Source organism: Lepidochelys kempii, chromosome 1 (assembly GCF_965140285.1).
Source record: "Lepidochelys kempii isolate rLepKem1 chromosome 1, rLepKem1.hap1, whole genome shotgun sequence".
In the NCBI taxonomy this organism is placed as follows: Eukaryota; Metazoa; Chordata; order Testudines; family Cheloniidae; genus Lepidochelys; species Lepidochelys kempii.
Genome location: NC_136380.1, coordinates 254,764,821 through 254,790,308, shown reverse-complemented (window position 1 = coordinate 254,790,308; position 25,488 = coordinate 254,764,821). Strand labels below are relative to the sequence as shown.

Genomic DNA, 25,488 nt, shown 5'->3' with positions numbered 1-25,488 from the left:
ATCCTGCTAAGGAAGTTCAGAATTCTTTATCTTATGAGAAGTTTGTTATTTCTTCCCAAGCTCAAAGACTAAATATTTTAAGGTTTTCTGGTTACCTTATCTGTAGTTCACAAATCACTCTCTATGGTGGAAGTTAACAGTCAACAGGGATTTGTTCAATAGCTTACGATACGGATAATGGCACAGAGAGTACACTTATAAAGTCTGCAGACAATACCAAGCAGAGAGCAGTTGAAAGCGCTTTGGAGAGCAGGATTAGAATTCAAAATGATCTTGACAAACTGGACAAATGACCTGAAGTAAACAGGATGAAATTCAGTAAGGACAAATGCAAAGTACTCCACTTTGCACAAATACAAAATGGGAAATGCCTGCCTAGGCAGTAGTACTGCAGAAAAGGATCTGGGGGTTATAGTGGATCACAAACTAAATATGAATCAGCAATGTAATACTGTTGCAAAAAGAGCAAACATCATTCTGGGATGTACTAGCAGGAGTGTTGTAAGCAAGATACAAAAATTCATTCTTATACTCTGCTCAGCACTGATAAGGCCTCAACTAGAGTACTGTGTCCAGTTCTGGGCACTACACTTTGGGATAGATGCAAACAAACTGAAGAAAGTCCAGAGGAGAAAAATAAAAATGATTAAAAGTCTAGAAAATATTACCGCTGAGGAAAGATTGACAAAATTAGGTTTGTTTAGTTTGGAGAAGACTGAGGGGGAACATAACAGTCTTCAAGTATAAAAAAGTTTGTTATAAATAGGAGAGTGATAAATTGTTTGGTTTATCCACTGAGGACAGGACAAGAAGTAATGGCCTTAAACTGCAGCATGGGAGATTTAGGTTAGACATTAGGAAAAACTTCCTAACTGTCAGGGTAGTTAAGCACTGGAGGTTTTAAAGACTAGGATAGATAAACACCTGTCAGGGATGGTCTAAATAGTACTTAGTCCTGCCTCATGGCAGGGCACTGGAATAGATGACCTATTGAGTCCCTTCCAGTCCTACATTTTTTTGAGTCTATGAATATTATCTAGGTTAGGTACTGCAAGCAATAAAAATATTTTGAACATTCCTAGAGTCAGTTTCTATATTTATCAGCTCCTAGGATTGTTGTCACTAGCCAAACCTAACCAAAGGCAACATTTTGTGAGTATAGTAATACACAGGAATTCTGGATTATAAATTGATAGCAATATAAAATTATGGCAGGTCCCTAACTAGGGTTTCTTTTTTGTTTGGTTTTTTTTTTTGTCATTTCTTGTAGGTTAAAAAAAAACATCGGATTTTTAAAAAATCCATTGTTCTTACTAAGAACATGCCAGATCACTAAAACTGAACTTTTATTTTTAAAATCTAATTTACTGCCCAAAATATGTGCTGCCTGATTATCTGTAATGTTTCCTAAATTGGCCAGTGAAAATAGGTGAGGCAGTTTCAGTGTGCTTTGCATTCCATTTCTAGTCAGTTTCACTTCACAGTTTTTAGCACAATGTTGAGTTCACAACAATACTGCAAAGAGCCCTTTTTGTTGGAATTAAAAACAATTTTCATGTCAACTTTATTACTAATCTTGAGGTTTTATAAAAGTTTATTTTTACAAAATCTAAATTTGGGGCTAAAATTTGACTGTCTCTTTAATTTATTATCCAATACTGGAGCTAAATCCTGCTGTCCCTACACAGACAACATTCCCACTGAAGTCAATGGAAATTTAGCCCAAGTGAGGATAGGGTTCATATACAGTACATTTGGAATATATTGTATGTGTAGCTTTACAGAAAATCTGCTTTAGAGAAGTGAAAAAACAAATAGCCCTAGGAAAATGTTAACAAATATTGATGTTTATAACAGTTAATTTATAGACATCAACTGAAATAATAGCTTTTCTGAGAACAAAATCTAGCTCTTACTATTTTCATTCATTTTGCAACAAGCCTCAAAAGAATAACTCATATGCTTCAGTAAAGTTATTCATTTCTGTGATATGTTGGAAACTATTGTATGCAATGTTGCAAAAGCTTCCCAGCTTTCTCTGCACTGCTTATTGCGGTCACCCATCTGAGATGAATCTCACCTCTAATGTTCCTCCTTTTGGCGAAAAATTCAGTACCCTCCAGCTGAAGAATTTGTAAGTCTCACACAGTCTCTCAGATACTTGAAAATGCCTCCTCAGTCAGGGGCTTATTCTTACCAGCTCTTCCGTTTCCAGGTCCCAGAGAAGCAGGAGCATTTAGTCCCTGCTTCCTTCCCTACAGAAGGCTCCATTATCTCTCCCCTTCATTCTTGTGCTTGGTTCCTATTTGCAAGCCTTTGCGTAGTTAAGATCATGGTGCTTGGCTCCACAGCCTAAATACACTGCAACATAGCCAAATACAATACATAAAAGGCACTATATCCAGAACTCCCTACTATCCAGTAAAGGATCAATTAAATTGATAATTGGAGGATTCTTCAGGACCATTCAAGTTTATTCACTGTCGCCATTGCTGAGACGCCTCTCCACCCTACCCTCCTGGTTACATATGGGTAAGCAAGATTTTACAGTAATGGGATTTAAAAGCATAGTACCTTTAAATACCCGGACACTCTCCCAGGGTTATTTACCTCTCCCCTCTGTTCATGGACAATTCATTCAGATTCTCTGTTCCTTTGAAAGGGTCCTGTGGCCCCCTTCTTTAATTTCCTCTGGAATTCCCTTTTCTCTGATCATTTAGAGCCCAGTTCTGCTACTATTATGGAAATAATTCCAGTAAAATCAATGGGAATGCTCACATAAGTAAAGTCTATAGGATCAGACCCTGAATTTGCCAGCCTCAGAGTATTCCCCCTCCTTCCTGGCTCAGTTACACTCACTAACTCCTAGCTGACACTCCAACTTCAAACAAAGCTTGCAGCACAGACCCTACATTAGAACTTTGCTTTCATCCACCAACCACTAGAAGAATTCAGTGTTTGTTTCTTCTGCTTCCGTATTTTAGGATTTTTTTTTTAAAAAAGTCAGAATTACTGAAAATATCTATTATTGACTCAACTGTAAGTATATAAAGATCCAAATTCTGAATTCAGTTATGATCATGAAAGTCTGGACTAATGCCAATGAAGTCAGGGTCAAATTATATAGTCCTTAAATCGAACAAAATTGACTTCAGTGGGAGTAAAGGATGACAGAATTTGGTCCAATGGATTTATTACAGATTTACTCCGTGTTACCAAAATGGCCCAGGATGTTTAACAAACAGGTAATCTTGACTGAATGACATTAACACATTATTTAGGGCCAGTATACTTAACTGGCCCTAAATAGCCCAGAACCTACTTGTCTGAAAGCCTCCCTTTGCGGCTCTGCGGCTCTGCCGCAGAGAGAGGAGCTCTCCTCTCTCTGTGGGTCCCTCAGCCTTGAAATTTGCTCTGATCCTTATTCCCATCTGAAATTGTCCCTGTTTTACAAAAATCAACCTTTAAATGATATTACAAAGGCTCATTTCTTTTCCCAAACTGCCAGGTGCTAGGAGAACTCTGGTGGGAGTTTGTAAAGATCTTAAACATGTTTGCAACTGCTAGGTTATAATATATGCTTGTTATCAGTTGAACAGGGTGTTACTGGAGTAGTCTATTATTATAACTTTTCAAAATGTGTCCAGGAGCAATTAGAGCAAAGCACAGGTGCTGCTTAGTATGGAGTGAGTGCATGAATCAAAATAAAAGCAAAAGAATGGCAACAGCAGCATGATTGACACCACTCTAATGACAGTGACAAGAAGTCCCACCTCTCTTGATTTGTTAAAACTAAATTCTGGCCTTGGACATGCATATGTAGCTGCCTCAGAAACCAATGGGAGCCACATGTGCATGTCTGAGGGTATTTGCCCGGATGGTCTTTAAATCAATGTTGCTAGAATTAGGAAGCCTCTTTAAACACACTAACAACAAAACCAAATGTGGACGATGTTGCATGCCTTGTTCATAACCCAGAAGCCATTGTGGAAAGGAAATCTAGACCCAATATTTAAGAATTCATGGATTCCAATCCAAGTGTGTACACACTTCAAAACACAATTAAACACCAAGTCAATTCAAAGTGAAATGTTTATTAAAATAAAACTAAAGCAAGTCTCCAGCACCTCAGCAAGCTACTACAGTAGGTGTTTGTTATACATACATTCTACTAAACTGACAAACATACATAATGGCTCCTTGTTTCCAAGCTGCTGTAATAACATATACCTCACCTCATTTTACCCATGTGAAAATAAACCAAGCCTCTCATTGATTCATTGCATTTGTTCAATAACCTCCTACCTCTAATTTCACAGAAAACTAGTTTGACTTTACAGAATGTATAATGAGCGATTATACACCAAATTATGTTTTTCTGAGCCCACAACACCAAGATTTCTCCATTCTTTTGGGGGGGGGGGGTGGAAATCATGGCAAATTTAAAGAAATGTAACTATCAAACAAAAATCAAGCAAGCTTGTCCCACTGCTAAAGAATATGTCTTCTCAGGAATCCATGAAAGACAAGCATAGAAGCAGTTTTCAGATTTGATGCTTCAGCTGATATACTTCTGTGGAAAGTACGCCTTTTCAGATGGTTCAATTGAACACCTCCGGTGAAGTAACAGTACATGTAACCAATTATGCAGACTATATTTAGTTTACTTTTGACTGCATCTGTACATTTTTAAAATCTTGAAATATGTATTGGCTGCATGGTAATTATATTTATAGATCATTACATGATAGGCTGAATTAATCTCTTTTGGCCAGAAACAGAACGCGGAAAAAAACAAAGGGGAAAAAATATTCTGCATGTGATTGTTTTTCTAATATTCTTTCCTCAGTTGAAACCTTCCACATGCAGAGGCGTGCCGTAAAGTGATGTATGGAGAAATGCACTGGTGGTGAGGTTGTGAGTTCAGTGTGGTGCTGGGACTGGGTGTGAGAATATGACCTGGTACTGGTGATGGTGTAAGTGGAAGGAATTGGAAAGGTGCTGAAGGTGGGAAGAGAGGAGGAGTGCGAGTAGGTGCTGATGCAAGACGTGGAGAGCAAGATTGGAGGGAAACAGCACTAGTACTTTATTTAAACTAAGTCCACAATCCAAAGCAGCTGGATGTTTCTATTAAAAAAATCAGCAGTGACAGAGTTAATGTTGACCTTTACATTGCCATCATTAGAATTCAGAGCTACTTCCCTATGGAGATCAATGGGAGCACAGCAGTGGGATTTTTCATACACAGCTGTTGATAAAGAGGACATAAGAAAAGTGGGAGTCATACATTATCCCACTACAAATTTCAGCCTCTGAATACGGAACTCAAGTAGAAGGAAACATATGCGGGGAAAAAGGTAACAGGAGACTATCTGAAACAAGGAGTATAAATAAGTCCAAAAGATGCTTAGGTTTTTTCCTAGCAAATGAGGAGGATACTGCAGCATGGGGAAAAAAAACTATGATGGCGGAATTGGAATTAAAAGCAAGGAAAAAGAAAAGGCCTGTTAGTCAAGACTGGTCTTTTATCTGTCCCTAAATATTCTGATGTCACATTAGATGGTAGGTCAAACGGAGTTTCAGATTTATTTTTACAATGCACCTACACCCTTAATATCTTAATGGCAATACTGGAAGCAATACAACAGAGACAATAACAAAGCATTTACAATTAAGCCAGATAATACCTTATTTATATAATCATTTTAAACCTTAACATGTCTAGTTAAACTACACAAGTTTACTATTGTCTGATCTGCTTTTCAGTCTCCAGAGAGTTTGTCTAGATTAGGAAAATAGGTCAAATGTTAGATCAGGGCTCGTTAACACATATTAGCCAATCCCATCCTAACCCCAGTTTTTCTTCAATTTGCTGTCTTTGATCTCTATGCAACATTAAGAATATAAAGAAGCCACATAAATAGCTGCATTTAATAACTACAAGGAAACAAGGCTTAGCTACATAAATACATATATTGGATAGGCATGGGAGTCCGGGGAGGGGGGGGCTGTCAGGGGGGCAGTCTGGGGACGGAAACAAGGGGCGTTGGATAGGGGTCGGGGGGCACTCAGGGGACAGGAGTGGGGGGGGGCGGTTGGATAGGGGGTGGGGTCCCAGTGGGGCAGTTAGGGGTGGGGGTCCCAGGATGGGGCGGTCAGGGGACAATCAGCAGGGGGGGGTTGGATGGGTCGGGGGTTCTGAGGGGGGCAGTCAGGGTGCGGGAAGTGGGGGGCGGGGGCCAGGCTGTTTGGGGAGGCACAGCCTTCCCTACCCAGCCCTTCATACAGTTTCGCAACCCCAATGTGGCCCTCGGGCCAAAAAGTTTGCCCACCCCTGATCTATTGACTTCTGCAATAGAAGACAGGGAGACACACTAGAGGGTTTCTAAACTACTACCCATTCCCTATATATTATACTATAGGCTAAAACTAATACCAATCCTCAGTTTAGTTCAGATGGAGCCTAGATAACACTGGGCTATTTTTACCCCTCCCTTGAGTTTTCCTATGAAAATGAAAAATAAAGGCCTTGGTTCCTATGTTGCACAGTAAATGACTGATCCAAGGCCCGTCAAGTCAGTGAGATCCTTTCCACTGACTTCAGAGGGAGGGAGGGAAGAAAGACTTTTTACTGCCTTTTACTGAATCTTCAATATTTTCTTCCCACTATTCCAAGGAAAATAATTTAACATATGTGCGCATACTATGAAGTACAACAAGTGTAATGTTTGATGGAGCTTTTAAATTTGTGTACCAACAAAATCCCAGAGGCCAGATGTAAAGTTGTTAATTTTCACTCAGCCATTAAATTAAAACCTCTAGTTGTCCAGAAAAAATACAGAGTAATTCTGAGGTAATTGGATTGCAATACAGAACTAGAAATTAACTCAGCTGCAATTGCAGAGGGCAGTTTGGGGCAGTACATATTTACCCCAATGGTTCTGTTGTGGGAACCGCAGGGTTCCATTTTGTCACCTCTTCTGTAAAATATATGTATTTGAGGTTAGTGAGGAGGCTACAATGTAGTCCATCTCTCCATTATTTCTCACCCAGCAGTGCACTGCAATGAATGAGCCAGTGTATAAGATCAGGGTTTGCTTGGGTGAAGGTAGCTGTCTGAACTCAATCCCGACAAGGCTAGTGGATTGGAGGAAACAATTGGCAGAAGAAGTAAGTAGAAGAACTGGCAAGGACTATATCAGCCACCAGGACTCAAGGGGTGTGACCACAATTGGTAGAAGGTTATTTTGTAACACAAATAGTGTTAGGACATCCAGGAGCTGCTGAGGATCTAACTATGGCTAAAAATACTGGGTTGGATCCTCAGATGTGGCAAGTAAACACTGGGCACAACTGATTGGGGAATGCCATGGAAGAGTCATTTGTGACTCTCCAATCCTGAGGCCAATTTTCCACCACTTCCATGCCCCCTTAGAGTTTAAAACAGCCTCACAGCTTGCAACCATTCCATATTCAGATGCAGAATTTGATATCCAAGCAAGCCTCTTGCAAGAAGAAACATTGGTGTTCTGTGATCTTCACTGGTTGTCTGTTTTGTTTCCAGGTGAAATTTAAGGTGTGGACTTGCACCTATAAAACCCTAAATGATTTGAGATCTGCCTGCCACAGAGGCTTCCTCCCTCCTTGAGTGGTACTGCCACAGTTGCAATCAGCAAAGGCTCTAAGTCTGGAGTCCCCCAATTCACATGGCTTGGGTCTGCTGGTAAGGTGTTCCCCACAATGGGTCCCTGACTCTGGAATTGGCTTCGATCAGGGTCTGGTGGACTATTCCATGCATTTGTTACTCCCACACAGATCCATGCATGTGTAACTGTTGTTCACATGCCACTGACAGTATAATTGGGGCCTCAATTTATGAAACATTCACACACGATATACCCTACATCAGGGGTGGCCAACCTGTGACTCTGGAGCCACAGGCGGCTCTTCAGAAGTTAATATGCGGCTCCTTGTATAGGCACCGACTCCAGGGCTGGAGCTACAGGTGCCAACTTTCCATTGTGCTCACTGCTCAACCCCTGGCTGTGCCACAGGCCCTGCCTCCAGTCCACCCCTTTCTGCACCTCCCTTGTGCCTGCCATGCCCTCACTCCTCCCCCTTGCCCCCAGAGCCTCCTGAACGCCACAAAACAGCTGATCAGGAGGTGCAGGGAGGTGATCAGCAGGCTGCAGTTGGGTGGGAGGTGCTGGGAGCGGGAGTGGGGGAGCCAATAGGGGGCTGCTTATGTATTAGTGTGGTTCTTTGGCAATGTACATTGGTAAATTCTGGCTCCTTCTCAGGCTCAGGTTGGCCACCCCTGCCCTACATTATCTCCTGGGCATTTGGAGAGGGTAGACTGGAAGAGTGGGGAGAGCATTGTTTGGTACCCAACTGTTGTTATGGTTGTAAGTCAAGTGGTGAGTGTAACGATGCTGCCCTTGGTGGGACCTCACTGAGAGTGCCAATTCAGGATGAATTGCTTCAAGCAGGGCAGTTACAGTGCAAGGCTGGGTTTTTTTCACCTCTAAGGCACACCAAAACAGCCAAACAGAGAAGACTTTGGTTTTACCCCACTGGCTAACCACAAGTCACACAAGCAATTCCCTTAGACACTCCAGTTTCCCAGTATCACCACCAGTGCCACTCGTTATGGAGTGAATAGATATGAAAACCAATACCCCAGTAAACGAAAAAAGATTCTCCTGATCCCAAAGGACCAAGCCCCAGACCCAGGTCAATATACAAATCAGATCTTACCCTCAAATCACGCTGTTTATTCATAAAAGGAAAAAGATATAGATGAGAGCTAGAATTGGTTAAATGGAATCAACTACATACAGTAATGGCAAAGTTCTTGCTTCAGGCTTGTAGCAATGATAGAATAAACTGCAGGCTCAAATCCAGTCTCTGGAGTACATCTACAGCTGGGATGGGTCATTCAGTCCTTTGTTCAAAGCTTCAGTTTGTAGCAAAGTCCCTCCAGAGGTATGAAGCAGGATTGAAGACAAGATGGAGGAGCTGCAGCAGTCTTTTATAGTCTCTTGTCATGTGGCCTCTCTTTCTTTGTTCCAAAGACAAGTATTTGGGCACATGGCAAGAAAAAAAACCTCAGAGTTCTGTCCATAGGCATGTCCCTGCATACCTTGCTGAGTCACAAGGTATATCTGCCCTCTTTCAATGGGTCAGTTGTATAGCCGATGTTCCTTAATGGACCATCAAGCAGGCGAGGCACAGCTGACACCAATTTGTCTGGGATGTCACCCAGAAGCATAGCATAAGTTTGAAATACAGACAGTATAGAACCAATAATTATAAGGGTATGTCTACACTCAGAGTTTTTGCGCTGTAAATTTCACCAGTGATAGGGAACCAGTGAAAGTAAAGTGCTGGTTTGTGTACTCACTCAATTCCTCAGGCGTCAGAGAGCATTTACACTACCAGCACTTCCATCCCCGATAAGAGCAGTGCTGCAGGGCAGCCAGGGCCGGCTCCAAGCACCAGCGAAGGAAGCAGGTGCCTGGGGCGGCCAATAGAAAGGGGCAGCACTCCGTCCGTCATCAGGGCGGCACGTCTGGGTCTTCGGCGGTGGGCCCTGAGGTTCCTCTTCAGCAGGACTTCGGTGGCAGCTCAACTGGGCTTGGTTTTTATTTTGTTTTTTTCCTCCGCCGCTTGGTGAAGTAAAAAAGCTGGAGCCGGGGGGCTTCCCAGGGCTTACAGGGGAAGGAGCAGACGTCCATGAATCAGAGCAGCGGAGATGTTGGCCAGAGTGGTCACTTTTAGAACTGTGGGATATCCTCCGAAGGCCAAAGAGTGGTTCACACTGCTAGAACACGTCTTCACTTTCACAGCAGCGCAAAAAGAACAGTAGTAAGAGCTGTATGCCTCCCGTGAAGGTGTTTTTCTTTTTGCAGTGAAACTTCTGAGTTTCACCACAAAAAGTCATTAACAAGTGTAGATGCTCCCACAGTTTTAGCGCAAAAAAGGGACTTTTTGTGCTTTAAATGGTAAGTGTAGACATACCCTAACTTTAAATACAAAAATGATCCATGCATGCAGATAGCATAATCATAACCAGCAAACCATAACCTTGTCTTTAGACACCTTATTTGACCCCCTTTATACAAGATGCGGTTGCAACAATGTTCTATAAGGTCCCAGTTCAAGTCAATAACGTCACAGCGAGTACAGAGGAAGGATGGTCTTCTGGTTATGCCACTGAACAGGGGGACCAAGTGATGTGGCTTCAGAAGTTCTTGGCTCCTACCATAAGCTTGCTGTACAACTTTGGACAAATCACGTGAATCTCTCTGTTCCACATCTGTGAAATAGAGATCATATTTCCCTCCCTTATAGAATTATTGTGAGGATAAATTCCTGAATGATTGTGAGACACTTAGATATTATGGTGATGGGGCTATATCAGTAAATAAACTAAACAAATCTTTGAGAGGTGGGGGAGGAGAATGTAATCATTTTAGCATTTATAACTAATTGTTGTGAAAATGCTCCGAGCACATAGTGAGCACTTGAAATAAATCAGAAGGAGTACAGAAGAATAACATAAGCATATAGGGACAAATCAGAAAGGCAAAGGCACAAAATGAGTTACACCTAGTAAGGGACATACAAGGCAATAAGAAGAGGTTTTTCAAATAAATTAGGAGCAAAAGAAAGATGAAGGAAAGTGTAGTTCCTCTATTTAGCAGGGAATGAGAGCTAATAACTAATTTAATACCTATGACATGACATTTTTTATTTTAGTAAGGCATTTGACACAGTTCCACAGGACAATCTCATAAGCAAACTAGGGAAACGTGATCTGGATGAAATTACTATAAAATGGGTGAAAAACTGGTTGAAAGACTGTACTCAATGAGTATTTATCAATGGTTCACAGTTAAACTGGGAGGGTATATTTAGTGGGGTCCCAAAGAGGCCAGTCCTGACTCCTGTATTATTCAATGTTTTAATTAATGACTTGGATAAGGGAGTGGAGAGCATGCTTACAAAATTTGCCCATAATCTCAAACTCAGAGGGTTTGCAAGCACTTGGAGGACAGGAATAAAATTCAAAATGACATTGCAAATTAGATAATTAGTCTGAAATCAACACAATGAAATTTAATAAAGGTAAGTGCAAAGTACTTAACTTAGGTAAGAAAAATTAAACGCATAGCTACAAAACAGAGAATAACTGCCTCAGGGGTAGTACAACTGAAAAGGATCTGGGAGTTATAGCGGATCACGAATTGAATGTGAGTGAACAATGTGATGCATGTAGTGTTATATGTAACACACAGGAGGTAATTGTCCCACTGTTCGGCACTGGTGAGGCCTTAGCTGCAGTACTGTGTCCAATTCTGAGCAATACACTTTAGGGAAAATGTGGATAAATTGGAGAGAGTCCAGAGGAGAGCAACAAAAATAACAAAAGGTTTAGAAAACCTGACCTATGAGGAAAGGTTAAGACTAAACATGCCCAGTTTTTTGAGAAAAGACGACTAAGCGGGGACCTAATAACAATCTTCAAATACGTTAAGAGCTGTTATAGAGGACAGAGATCAGTTTTTCTCCATGTCCCCTAAAGATAAAACAAGTAATGTGCCTAATCTGCAACAAGGGAGATGTAGGTTAGATATTAGGAAAAACTTGGTAACCATAAAGGTAGTTAAGTTCTGGAACAGGCTTCCAAGGAAGGTTGTGGAATCCCCATTATTGGAGTTTTTTTAAGAACAGGTTGGACAAACACCTGCCAGGGATGGTCTAGGTTTACTTGGTCCTGCCTCAGCCTCAGCACAGGGAGCTTGGTCTCCCAAGGTCTCTTCCAGCCCTACATTTCTATGATTCGACGAAAATAAAAGATATCCTGTATCACCATGGGGCCTGATTCTGCATTCCTTGCACATTCAAAATCTCCACTAAATATAAGATAGTATACCAAAGTGTAAATTATAAGACTATAAAGAAATAAGTCATTTACATGTAGAGGACTGAGATGCGGGGGATGGAGCCTAGAGGAAGAGGCAAGGCAAAAGCAAGATGAACTAGTTAAGGTCTGATCCTAGCACCTTTACTCAGGCAAGATTCCAACTGATGGCAGAGAGTTTTGCTTAACTCAGGACTGAGCCACAAATGAGGTAATGCTAGGTAAAGCAACAAACAAAATAGAGATGAAAAACTCAAATAAAGTCAGAAAAGGAGATGAATGAGGGTCATGAATGAAGTTAATTTAAATCCACAGAGGTGCTACAATGGGAGTTACAAAATGAAAGACTCAATACAGGTCTGTAAGGACAACACTGCAACATCAGAAATGAAAAATGGTGCCATCTGAAACATACAGGCACAATAATGTGACTAAAGGAAAAAACATGGCAGTAACACCATTAGAGAGAACCCATGAGAACACACAAACTGTGTTAAAATAAAGCATAAGGATCATGAGACACAACCCATTAACAGCAAAGAAATTCTGATTTAAGGCTAAATAAAGCTCTTAGGGCAGATCAGTTTGTGGAGGTGGTCCATAATGGAAAGCTGACACAGATGCAGCTCTGACAATTTACACCAGCTGGGGATCTACCCCTTGTTTTCCCTCTGTATTGTACCCCTCTAGATCCTTTCTGGCAGAAAGGATGTCTCAGAACAGGTAATCATGCATAAAGCAATGGTTGGGCTATAGTAACTTAGAGTTAAATTATAGATATGACAAAAGCTGAACTCAGTTTCTTGTTTTCAAAACAGTATTTTACATCTCAACTGTATACATATTTTCCTTTAGGTTAATAAAGAGTGTGAGTAAAAGAGAAAAACAATTTCAGTTTGAGCCCACTAAACATATCATAGGTTTGTTGCATTTTCCCTAAAGCTATGAATATAGATTAGCTGACAATAGAAGAAATTTCAATTCCAGGGACCGGGGTTTTATTAAATGAAAGCTAAACCTTTAAAACACTGGACACCTCCTAAAAAAAATAAAAAATAAAAATAAAAAAAATCCCCAGGAAGTTGATGCATCATTGTGTTGCATCTGTGTCAAGCTTTCAGTAAACAAGCAGCAACATGAATGAAATCTGCCCAGAAAGACTGCATCTGAGCTCCAACCACGCAGTCTCTGGTCAAACCACCGCATATGAAATAAAGTTTTATTTCATTTTCCAGTGTTCAGTTACGCTTGTACCATTTCCTGTGGAAAACTGAAGCTTTGAAGTGTGTGTCTACAACTCAAGCGTCGCTCAAACCCAACCATTTTGAGAAGCCCCTAAAAAAAAAAGAAAGAAAAAAGAAAAACAAAACAACCCCCACACACACACACATACACAAGCAGCTCAATCAACCCATCAGTCGTGATGCCAGAAAGTTAATTAGGGATGTCATTGTAAATAATGCCCAAAAATGCCACCAAGACCCTCTTCCCACCCCCTCTCCAGTCTCCATTGTGCTGGCGACAGGCTGCAGCGGAGACGCACACATCCATATGGTACCGTAGCGCTGAACCCCCAAGAGAGCAACACGGGGCTGTCTGACAGCTCCCCGCCACCCTTAATGAGATCGGACGCTCGTTTTTTGTGATGCAGAAGGACCTGTGCCTCTTCCACCCACACACCTCTCTCCCCCCAGCTCTGTCGGACTGAAACCTTAGCCCGCCGCAGACACTTGCGGCATGGTACTCCATACAGATGGCGGGGGGGAGGGGGGGGAAGAGTGCACGATGAAGGCTCTTTCTAGCCCCGATTTACAGTCTCCTCGTGTCCTGCTAAAATTCTGTATTCAAGGTAGAAAGGGCTTGACACCAAATGTACATGGAGTAAAAGCCGATCCGACACAATAGGGTGGAAAACACCTCCAGCTCGACCTGCAGAAGGCGCAGCAAGCGGGAGGGCAGCAGCCAGCAGGGTAATTACCAAACAGCCTCAGCCTGAGCTTGCAGCCCTCCGGGGGGCGCACTTCTCCGGCTGGAGTTGAGACCCGAAGGGCTGCAGGATGGGGCTTTGCAGGGTAGCTATGTGCAGCCATCTGCGCTCCCTAGATGTGCCGGGGGTGTGTAGGCTCTCGATGCTCCACAAGGGCCAGATCCTGGGAGATGCTGAGCATCCGCAGCTCACTACAGGTGCTCAGCCCTTCCCGAGAGGGAGTCCTGGCTTCCCGGACCAGCCTTCCCACTCCGGATGCGCAAAACTGCGGCTCCCGGGGCCTGCGCGCAAAGTATGCGGGTCTGGGCGCAGTGAGGGGGCCCCACGCCCGCCAGCGGCTGCGGGTCGCAGAAGGGATTTTTGGTTGGTCGGCTACAGCTGATACTTCATCCAAATAAAAAAAAAAGGGGGGGGGTCAAAATGCGCAGCATTCGCGCGCATTTGAGGCTGGGTTTCCCGACAATACTCGCCACACAGTCTGCTCCCAGCGCAAACTTCGAGGGGCACAAGAACGGCCTAGGTGGCCGGGGCCCCCTCCCCGCTGGCAGTCCAGGTGGTCACAGACCAGACCCCTCCGTCCCCCTCCCGCTGCACTGAGACCGAGTGGGCAGCACACCAGGCCCGCCACCCGACCCTGGCCCCACAGGTGGGCAACACGGGGAAGGCTGCACACCATGACCCTCTCGCTCCTGGCCCCACAGGTGGGCAACACGGGGAGGGCTGCAGCCCCTAACTCGGCCCCACAGGAGGGCACGTGGGGAGGGGGGCAGCCCCAACACCCCCCCCCACCCTTACACAAACAGGAGGGCAGGGGGGCAGCCCCTCACACGCCCCCCCCCACAAACACACAGGAAGGCACGTGGGGAGGGGGGCAGCCCCTAAAGCCCCCACACACACTCACAGGAGGGCACGCGGGGAGCGGGGGGCAGCCCCTAACACCCCGCCCCGGGCCCCACAGGTGGGCACAGCCCGCGCACTCACCGCTGGCGTTCTTCCCGCAGACGAGGTGCTGGTAGGGCTGCAGCAAGCCCCACAGCTCCGCGTCGTTGTTGACGGTCTGCTCCAGAGACTCCACCGTAAACTTGGACGCTTCGCCGCCGCCGCCCTCCTTGTCCTTCTCCGCGCCAGCGGCGGGGGCCGAGCCGGAGCCCGAGCCCCGGCTGGGGTGCGGGTGGGCCGAGGCGCTGCCCCCCGCCATCACCCGCCCGTAGATGTCTCGGAAGAGGCTCTCCAGGCAGGCGGTCAGGTAGATGGCGGCGTGCTCGTGGATGCGCACGGCCACCCGGCTGTCCACCATCCAGCGGTAGAACTTGCCCACCGAGAAGGTGAGCCCGCAGCGGGTGGATTTGCCCCGGCTGAAGCGGTCCCCGCCGCTGCCGCTCATGTTGTAGAGGGAGAGGGCGCCCAGGGCGGCCGCCGTGCAGCTGGAGGCCAGCGTCCAGTCCAGGACGATCTCCATGGCGCTCTGGATCTCGTACTTGGTGCACTTGGCAAACCGCAGGCTCAGCCGCTGAGCCTCCTTGGCAATTCGGATCAGCGCCCGGCTGACCAAGGTGGAGAGCTTGGCCAGGGCATCTCTGGCGGGGCTGGTCGCCGGCCCGCGGGGCTCCCGGTGCCGCAGCAGGAGCAGCGCCTCCACCTCCTCCAGAGTCCAGGGGACCTCCTCAAGGTCAGGCAGCAGCCTGGAGCACTGCTGCCCCGAGCAGTCCAGCACCTCGGAGTCTTCCACTAGGACCGTGTTGACAGTGTCAAAGCTGTTGTGTCTACTGTGCATGGAGTCAGCTAGATGCTGCCAGCCGTTTCCTCCATAGGGGTAAGCCGGGTGGGAATCCGAACAGCACAGGGACAAGTTGGAGGACCGGACTGAGTCCGCAGCACCACCATAACCAGAATCCAGGGTCAAATCTTCCAGCGTCCTCACCACTGTCTTACCTCGCTTTGCCATAGCTGCACTTCATGCTGCACCCGCAGGAAACCAGGGGGGGAATGGAAAGACGAGACAGAGCCCACTCGCCACTTTGCTGGGCCTTCCAAAGCCTCTTCCCGGCCCACGCACCGGGTCAGCTCCGCGGAGGGGCTCGGCAGCCCCGCTCCCAGCCGGGCGGCGGAAGAACGCCGGAAAAATAAAAGTGTGTAAATGTTCCCTTCCCGCTGCCGCTGCTCCCCGGTCCCCGCACTGCACTAGCAGGCAGCACTATACTGCAAAACCCAGGCAGCCAGCCGAAAAAGGGAGTGGGGAGGGGGGAAGAGGCGGGCCTATGTAAAACAGCTCGAGAACGAGCCAATAGCATTGGAATATGCTAATTATTTCACCACTTCCTCCCCAGCGGCAGGAGGAGGGGGAGTTGAGCTTCACTCTTTGGAATTCATGGAGACTCAAGACCCGGAGCGCGGACCCCAGGCAGCCCGCACAGCTCTGGGCCTCTTACCAGGACCTGGGGGTGGGGTGGGGTGTTTTTTGTTTGTTTGTTTGAAGTCTCTCTCTGGTCATTTGTTTGGGTTGAACTTTGCTGTTGAAAAAGAACTCACAGGAGCCATGTAGCTTCTCCAAAACAGAGGAGGGAAAGCTCCAGGAAGGGGTAGTGATTTGTGGGGTTAAGGATAGCCGAAATCCCAGGCTTGTGTCCTTGGCAGGTAGTAGAAATTAGAAACCAGCCTAAAACAGATCCAGCAGCTACGAGTTCTTGTAAGGGTCTAGTCTGCTCCACTGGTTCCCCGCCACTGGGGCCAGGACCGTCCTTAGCGGGGGGCTGTGTGGGGCTCCGGGGCGGACAGGGGGCTGGCTCGGGGGAAACCACCCCACAGCACTAGCCCGCGGAGCGGAGCGGGTTGGGGCCGGGTCGCTGCGCTTCCTGCAGCCAGGTCGACCCCGCACTCAGGGGGCGGCGGTAAGTGGAGCGACCCGGCCCCAGCCCGCTCCGCTCTGCTCCCCTGGCTCCCGGCCTTGGGGGGCAGGGGGAAAACCACCCCCCAGCATTCACCGGCGGCGCGGCTGGGAGCCGGGGGAGCGGAGCGGGCTGCGGCCGGCTCGCTCCACTTACCGCCGCCGGTGAGTCCTCGGGGGAGTGGGGGGCGGAGCTGGGGCTTTGGGGAAGGGGTGGAGTGGGGGGCGGGGACCATGGAGAAGAAGCGGAGCTGGGGCTGGAGCAGCACGCAGCTGCGTACGGGTAAGGACGGCCTTGAGCGGGGCGCATACCAACACAGATACTTAAGGGTTTTGTGACTGCACCTATGCCAGTGAACTGCCTCCCTTCCATTTAATTACGTGGAGCAACAAGCACCATTACAGGTTAGAGCATGCACAGCTGATTGTGGGTGGTGTGAGAGAGACAGTGGCAAATTGTAAAGCCTGATATTTTCCTCTCAGCTGATCACAGAACCCCCGTGTAAGTCTCTCTGCCCCCCCCCACCCCCCAAACATCATTTTTTCCTTTTTGGTTAAGGAATAGATCATTTAAGTGAATATGGACAACTGCTGAGCTCAGGAACTATTCTGTTTGGCCCCTGCCCAGGCAGGATACACCTCTCCACTCTTCCTTTGTTTTAGTCAGTGTCACTCACTGACGCTTGTGCATTGCCGGCATGGCAGTTACATCACCCGTGGTGGAGGCAATACCAACAGTCGAGACCTAAGATTTTGGAGGCAGTTCTGAGAGGGTTCCCCAAAGCCCAAAAGACCTAAGATTGGACAGAAGTAGTTCTGCTTCAAAAAACAGGGTTACTCCGGCAGCAATAGTCCCGTTAAGCATGAATTTAAACTCTGTGGATCAGGCCCTCAGTACGTGTGTCTTTTGAAGGAAAAAAAAGTAGCAATGGGGAAGTATAAAACAGGTTTCTATTGAACCTGTTAACATTATCTCCTAAACAGATTAAATGGATTCTCTCTCCTTCATTTCCCTCACATTCTTTTTATTCCAGTGGTTTGCTGAATTTTCCAAAAACAAAACAAAAAGGCACTTGGCAAAAAAAACTTGATTTAGAACTAAACAAACTGCCATGTAGTAGTAGAAGGCATAGTTTCAATCTGGAAAACAATCTCCAAATAATTAAAAGTAGTACTCTGAACCCCCTAGAAACTCTTAAAATTAACCCCCAAAGAATGAGGCAGAATTTGAAAAGTGAGACTCCTATTAATGTTGGTTAGAGTTTCATATGCATAGCTAAAAATTCCTGCACAGTGCATGAACAACTTATACCTACTGGTGTATATATTAATCTTCATGTGCTGGGTGTTATTGCTAATGGGAGTTACATGGCAAAGAGCCCATGCAACACACTGAGAATATACTCCTAAGTGTATACTTCTGTTCTGCAGAAGTGTTATATTGCTTTAATCGTAAAACACCAGCAAACATCTATCCCTTTAAGTATAAAAGGCTAGCAAACATTTCTTCATCCTGCCAGTGTAGTCAGTCATAATTCTTCAGCAGACAAGGCCCATCAGTTAAGAGATTTACCCTCTCAAGGGAGCAAAAACTGGCAGGCCTTCAACATAAACTTCCTAAAGGAAAGGCATTAATACAACTATAAGGAGAACATAGACTAGTTGGGGTAAGTATGACATCCCTGAAAACACCTAGAAAGATTTTACCCTGTTACTTCAGGGAGGTACAGTGAGAAAAACAAGAGATATCTTGACAGCATTTTCAACTTTGAAACAGGAAATGTCAGGCAGAATAGATTTTCAAAAGATACCCTAAAAGCCACAGAACTCACACAGTAGCCATAATGAATAAGCAGAGGATGGGGGAGCTCTGGATTAGAGTGAATACCATAATGAAGAGAGGAAGGGCTAACATAGTGCCCATCTTTAAAAAGCTGAAAAAGGAGGAGCCAGGGAACTATAGACCAGTCAGCCTGACCTCGATACCTGGGAAGCTATTAGAGCAATAGATAAAACATTCAATATGCCAATACCTGGAGGATGAAGGGTGATCGCTAGCAACCAGCATAGATTTACTAAGAACAAATCATGCCAAACCAGCTGGATTTTCTTCTTTGACAAGGTAACTGGTTTGGTGGATAGGGGGAATGTGGTGGATATAATATACCTGCACTTTAGCAAGGCTTTTGACACAGTCCCACATGACATAAATAAGTCTCATAAATAAGCTGGAGAACTGCAGGCTCGGTGGAACTACTATTAAGTGGATATATAATTGGTTAAACAACCACAAACAAAGAGTAACTAAAATTGAATGATGTCAGATTGGAAGGAGGTCTCAAGTGGGGTTCCACAGGGATCTGTTTTGGGTCTGGTGTTATGTAACATCTTTATTAATAATCTAGATGTAGGAATAGAGAGCCTACTGATCAAATTTGCTGATAACACAAAGCTGGGGGTGGGTGTTTACAAACACTTTGGAGAATGGTGCTAAAATTCAGAGGGATCTTGATAAATTGGAGAACTAGGCTATAGCTAACAAAATGAAAGGTGCTACACTTACGGAAGAAAAAACAAATACACAAATACAGAATGGGGGGAAACTGGCTGGCCAGCAGCACTGCTGAGAAGGATTTGATAGTTGTGGTGGATCACAACCTCAACATGAGTCAGCAATGCAATGCTGTTGCAAAAAAGCAAATGAAATTTTGAGTTGCATTAACAGAGGCATAGCATGCAAGTCATGGGAGGTGATGGTATCACTTTACTCAGAGCTGGTTAGGCCTCATCTGGAGTACTGTGTATAATTTTTGTCACCAATGTATACAAAGGATGTAGAGAAGCTGGAAAGAATCCAGAGGCGAGCAACAAAGATGATCAAAAGGATGGAATGCAAGCCGTATGAGCAAAGGCTGATGGAACTGGGTATGTTTAGTTTGGAAAAGAGGAGATTGAGGGGGGATATGATAGCAGTCTTCAAATACTTGAAAGGCTGCCATAAAAAAGATGGAGAAAAGTTTCTCTCTCTTGCCGCAGAGGGCAGGAGAAGAAGCAATGGGTTCACACTACAGCATAGCAGATTTAGATTAAATCTCAGGAAACACTTCCTAACTGTAAGAACAGTAGGGCAATGGAACAAGCTGCCTAGGGAAGTCATGGAAGCTCCCTCACTGGAGGTTTCCAAAAAGAGGCTGGATAGCCATCTGTCTTGGATGGTTTAGACACAAGAAATCCTGTATCTTGGCAGGGGTTTAGACTAGATGACGCTTGTGGTCCCTTCTAACGCTATGGTTCTATGATAAGGTTAGAGCCCTTCCGTATTAGTTAGGTCAGTCCTCAGATTGTGGTATGCAAGAAGAAAGGGGCATTAACATTAAGGTCCTGCATACTATGTGGTAAGCTGAATTGTAAGTTTTCACTGCACAGTTAACCCAAGTGATTGGCTCCCAGGTCTGAGCCCTGGGTTACCCTAGCCTAGGCATGAGTGTCCCCACAGCAAAGCCCTACCTACGTCACTGTTTCTGCACTTGCCCATGTGTGTCTGGGGGCATAATGCATGGTTCTTTGTGCTGAGAGGCTCTAGGATTCATTCCCTGTCAACTGTGTTAATTTTGGGAGAACTTGTCTGATTTTGGGGGGGGCTTGTGGGATAGGTACTGGAGGATGATCAGCACTTGAGTGGTTTTGCCAGCATCCTTACTGCAAAGTGGGTGGTTCCAGCCAGAGTTAAAGCAGAGCCTGCAATCTAAGCTATATCCTCAGCTGGCTCAGCTAGCCAGTCTTAAAGCACCTCCAAACTTGGGTCAGAGGTTTTTCTGTGTAGATAGTAGGGAGTTTGGGGTAAAATCCAGTTAAGAGCCCAGGTTAATTGTACAGTGAACATAGATTCTGTAGTAGGGTCCCCCCCTGGTGTCTACAGTACTCCAGTGCAGCAGATTAGAAATTTTCTATTCAGCTTCAACTTAACTGAGTAAAAATCTCCATGTTAGAATTTAATGAGAATGAACATAGATGTACAGAATATCTTGGGAGATTTTTCTAAACAGGTTCAATTTGTTTTACTCTGCCCCTAAATTTTCAGAGAGCTGCAACTTTTTGCATTGATAACACATGACTGCACTCAGGCATTATCAGGGGGAAACTGTATATTATGAAAGCTGGGTAGTGAACAGCTGTTGGTGCCTGGGAAGGCACGGGAGATAGCTTGGGCGTGTGGACTATGCACATTAGTTGGACATTTATGCTGCAGTGATCAGAATTAAAATAGTTAATGTTGACATTAAAACAACCATCTTTAGGCTATAGAGTTAACCATGCATGCGGCAGTTCACATCTCAGATCTATTGTTTCAGGCTCCCTGCAGACTCAGACAGATGTCACGCTGTTGATTTAGTCAGTTCATATTTGAAGAGTTTTCTTTTCAAAATTATAATTCTGGCTTTACATTTACCACGAAAGCCAGATTCCGGGGCCTGATTCTGCACAAATTCTGGGGCCTTATGGAATCTGTAGCCTCAGTAAGATTTCCATATCAAATTATAGAAGGCAAAAAATGTCCCAAATTGATTAATTCAAAGCAATGCAATGTGGCCTTCGATGACCTTTCATTGCCTGTGGGATGCTCTCCAAGGGTAGGATGTCTTTGCAGCTGCATACTTGAATGAGCTAGCACATGGCCTGGAGGGAACAGCAGGAACTACTAAAAGGGCTACAAGTTTATCTTAAAAAGAAAAGGAGTACTTGCGGCACCTTAGAGACTAACATTTATTTGAGCATAAGCTTTCGTGAGCTACAGCTCACTTCACCGGATGCATTCAGTGCATCTACTGAATGCATCCGATGAAGTGAGCTGTAGCTCACAAAAGCTTATGCTCAAATAAATTTGTTAGTCTCTAAAGTGCCACAAGTACTCCTTTTCTTTTTGCGAATACAGACTAACACGGCTGCTACTCTGAAACCTGTCATTATGCAAGGCACTGAATTTAGCCGTATGAAGTTTATCTTAGGAAATGTGACTGGACAAAAGTACAGATTTCCTTGGAAGGGGAGGGGTGACCAGATCAGTTTAGAAAAATAAAACCTGTCCCAATACATAGTGCCTAGATGCCACAACTGGGAGCTTCAGAAACAATCCTCAGTCCCAAGTGAAAAAGCATATTGCAACATTCCTTGGGTGACCACAAAATGTATACCCTACTTTGGAAGCTGCAGTCTTCGATGGTACCATTAACTGACTTAGCAAAAAAATCAAAGAAAACAGAGTTGGGTGGATGCCAGACAATGAAAACCCTTCACTGTCTTGGAGACACATGTCAGAATCAGTCTTACAGAGCTTAGAATTCAGACAGAGATTTCTTGAGCAGTATCCTCAGAGGATAGTCCCTCAAGGAGACGCTGACTTAGTGAAGACTGATATCTGAAAGAGGGTCAGTGAAACTGACACACACAAGAGTTGATCAATGCCAGTTTACATCAGTGGGCAAAAGATGATAGTCTGATTCAAAACAGCGTAGGTAATATGTCCCCTGACTTCCCTCCCACCACTGAACTGTCTGCACACAGACCATCTTGCACCTGAACCAGAATCTGTTCTCACTAGGAATTAAATAATCCACAGTAGAAAAGTAGCATTTGGCTAGCAAAGGGCTTGGGAGTTGCACTAGTACTTTCTGGGGAAATAATTTAGACCATTGTGCACTCTTAATGCAAGGGTGCCCATCCTCCAGCCTGAGGGTCAAATGTGGCCCTAAAAAGTCCTAAAATGCCATCTTGTTCTGGTAGTTGCAGAGGAGGACATAGCTGATTAGTGTCCATTCTTATTGCTGGTGAAATCGAACAGGTAACATATCTAATTCACCACTCATGAAAGATAAATGTACAAGCAAATACTGTTATTTTCCACCTGTAAAGTTATGTGCAAAACATCTGCAGCCCTAGTGTTCCTGGCAGAGCAGCCTAGATTTGAGGCAAAATTTGAAATCTCTGCTGTAGTGACTCCAAGCAAGGAAGGAAAACAATGCTCACATCACAGGTAACACTTTACCCTGAAGGGCTATTGACTGTCACTCACTGTTCAAGGTAGCAGAACCAGGTAGCTGACTGATTGCTCCCTAGCATATCTACACCAGCAGGAGTAGGAGATGAAATACGGTTATGAAATTGCTTGTTAGGCTAGGGGGAAGGACCCCCAAACCAAGGTTCTGAAACAGTTCCTGAAGATGCGAGCGTCATGTACCTTTCCCGGCCATCCCACGTTGATGTTGGTGAAACGTCCCTTGTGATCCACCAGTGCTTGCTGCACTATTGAAAAGTATCCCTTGCGGTTTATGTACTCGCTGGCTTGGTGCTCCGGTGCCAAGATAGGGATATGGGTTCCGTCTATGGCCCCACCACAGTTAGGGAATCCCATTGCAGCAAAGCCATCCACTATGACCTGCACATTTCCCAGGGTCACAGCCCTTGATATCAGCAGATCTTTGATTGTGTGGGTTACTTGCATCACAGCAGCCCCCACAGTAGATTTGCCCACTCCAAATTGATTCCCGACTGTCCGGTAGCTGTCTGGCGTTGCAAGCTTCCACAGGGCTATCGCCACTCGCTTCTCAACTGTGAGGGCTGCTCTCATCTTGGTATTCTTGCGCCTCAGGGCAGGGGAAAGCAAGTCACAAAGTTCCATGAAAGTGCCCTTACGCATGTGAAAGTTTCGCAGCCACTGGGAATCATCCCAGCCCTGCAACACTGTGTGGTCCCACCAGTCTGTGCTTGTTTCCTGAGCCCAGAATCGGCGTTCCACCGCATGAACTTGCCCCATTAGGACCATGATGCCCACATTGCCAGGCCCGTGCTTTGAGAGAAGTCTGTGTCCATGTCCTCATCACTCTCATCACCGCGCTGACGTCGCCTACTCGCCCGGTTTTGCTTTGCCAGGTTCTGGTGCTGTATATACTGCTGGATAATGTGTGTGGTGTTTAATGTGCTCCTAATTGCCAAAGTGATCTGAGCGGGCTCCATACTTGCCGTGGTATGGTGTCTGCACAGAAAAAAGGCGTGGAACAATTGTCTGCCATTGCTCTAACGGAGGGAGAGGCGACTGACAATATGGCTTACAGGATTGGCTTACAGGGAATTAAAATCAACAAAGGGGGTGGCTTTGCAAGAAACTGAATGGCCCCCTCAGGGATAGAACTCAAAACAATGAATACAAAACAAATCTGGTCTATTTCTTGTTTTGATCCACTTCATATATCTTTATACATCTTGCTGGCAGCAGACTGTGCAGTACGACTGCTAGCCATCGTCATGTCGTGGGTGCTCGGCAGAAGACGGTGCAGTATGACTGCTGGCCATCATCTTCTGCTGGCTGCTGATTAAAAGACAGTGCACTGCCGGTAGGACTCAATTGCCATGAGACAAAACTTAAAAGGGAAATGACCTGGCTGAGTCATTCCCATGTTTGCCCAGGCGCCCCTGACCCCTTTGAGGTCGGTTAAAAGAGCACCCAGGACTACGTCGAGGACGGATACCAGTCATACTGCACTGTCTGCTGCCAAAAGGCAAGAAACTGCTGCTGTGTAGCAATGCAGTACCACGTCTGCCAGCACCCAGGAGACATACGGTGACGGTGAGCTGAGCGGGCTCCATGCTTGCCATGGTATGGTGTCTGCACAGGTAACTCAAGAAAAAAGGCGCAAAATAATTGTCTGCCTTTGCTTTCACGGAAGGAGGGAGGGAACGGGGGCCTGACGATATGTACCCAGAACCACCCGCGATAATGTTTTAGCCCCATCAGGCATTGGGATTTCTACCCAGAATTCAAATGGGCGACGGCGACTGCGGGAACTGTGGGATAGCTACCCACAGTGCAACGCTCCGGAAGTCGACGGTTGCCGCGGTACTGTGGACACGCTCCGCCGACTACATGCACTTCGAGCACTTGTGTGGGGACACACACAATCAACTGTATAAAACCGCTTTCTACAAAACCGACTTCTATAAATTAGACCTAATTTCGTAGTGTAGACGTACCCTTAGAGATGGGAATAAGCTGGACCTCCCTGAGCTATGGGCAGAGCAGTTTTGCGAAAAAGGAATTTCAAAGGGAAGATGCGCTCAAAATCCATTTCCTTCCCACTACAGGGGTTGAATAATTAGCGCTTGCTTGTTTCCTACTGTTAAGAAAGGCTCTGCATGTTAAGCTGAATTTCCAAAAGATTTTTTGAAAATCTCCCTCATTAATACTTTTTAAAGATACTTGTGTGCAGGGGGAAAAAAAGTGAAATTGTCATCTAAATAGAAGATTTGTTTTCCATTATCCTTCCCCTTCCTGCCCCCAGGCCACCATCTCTGAAACACTCCCAGTGTGCCCGTGTCATTTGGTTCTGACCCCAGCTATCTGTAATTCTACTCCCTTTATCTCCTGTGCATCTCCTTGCACAAGCACATAGTACTTGGCACTTCACCAATTGTGTTTGGGTCAGCAGTCAAAATAGAGTCTTGGCCTGTAGGGTCACTGACCTCTGGCACAGCTGTAAGACCCTGCTATTGGGGTAGCTGTATTCTCACAGGACAAGGTTGGGGGGGGGGGGCAGAAGGGGGGGGAAAATGTGCTCTGGACAAATGTCCTTAACTTCATAAACTTTTTATTTAAACAGTAAAGATTTTTTCCATGCTAATTTTGTTTTTATTACTGTA

The 25,488-nt window shown here is 45.4% G+C and overlaps 1 protein-coding gene across 2 annotated transcripts in view; it reads right to left on the bottom strand.

Moving 5' to 3' along the window:
• Positions 1–16,133, bottom strand: part of ABTB3 (ankyrin repeat and BTB domain containing 3) — a 279,066-nt gene extending 262,933 nt beyond the window's left edge. For both annotated transcript variants that reach the window (XM_073324534.2, XM_073324544.2), the window contains exon 1: positions 14,895–16,133. In XM_073324534.2, the coding sequence (XP_073180635.1) occupies positions 14,895–15,858 (964 nt within the window). In that variant the 5' untranslated portion in view covers positions 15,859–16,133. The remainder of the gene's footprint in view (positions 1–14,894) is intronic.
• Between the last annotated feature and the right edge of the window lie 9,355 nt (positions 16,134–25,488).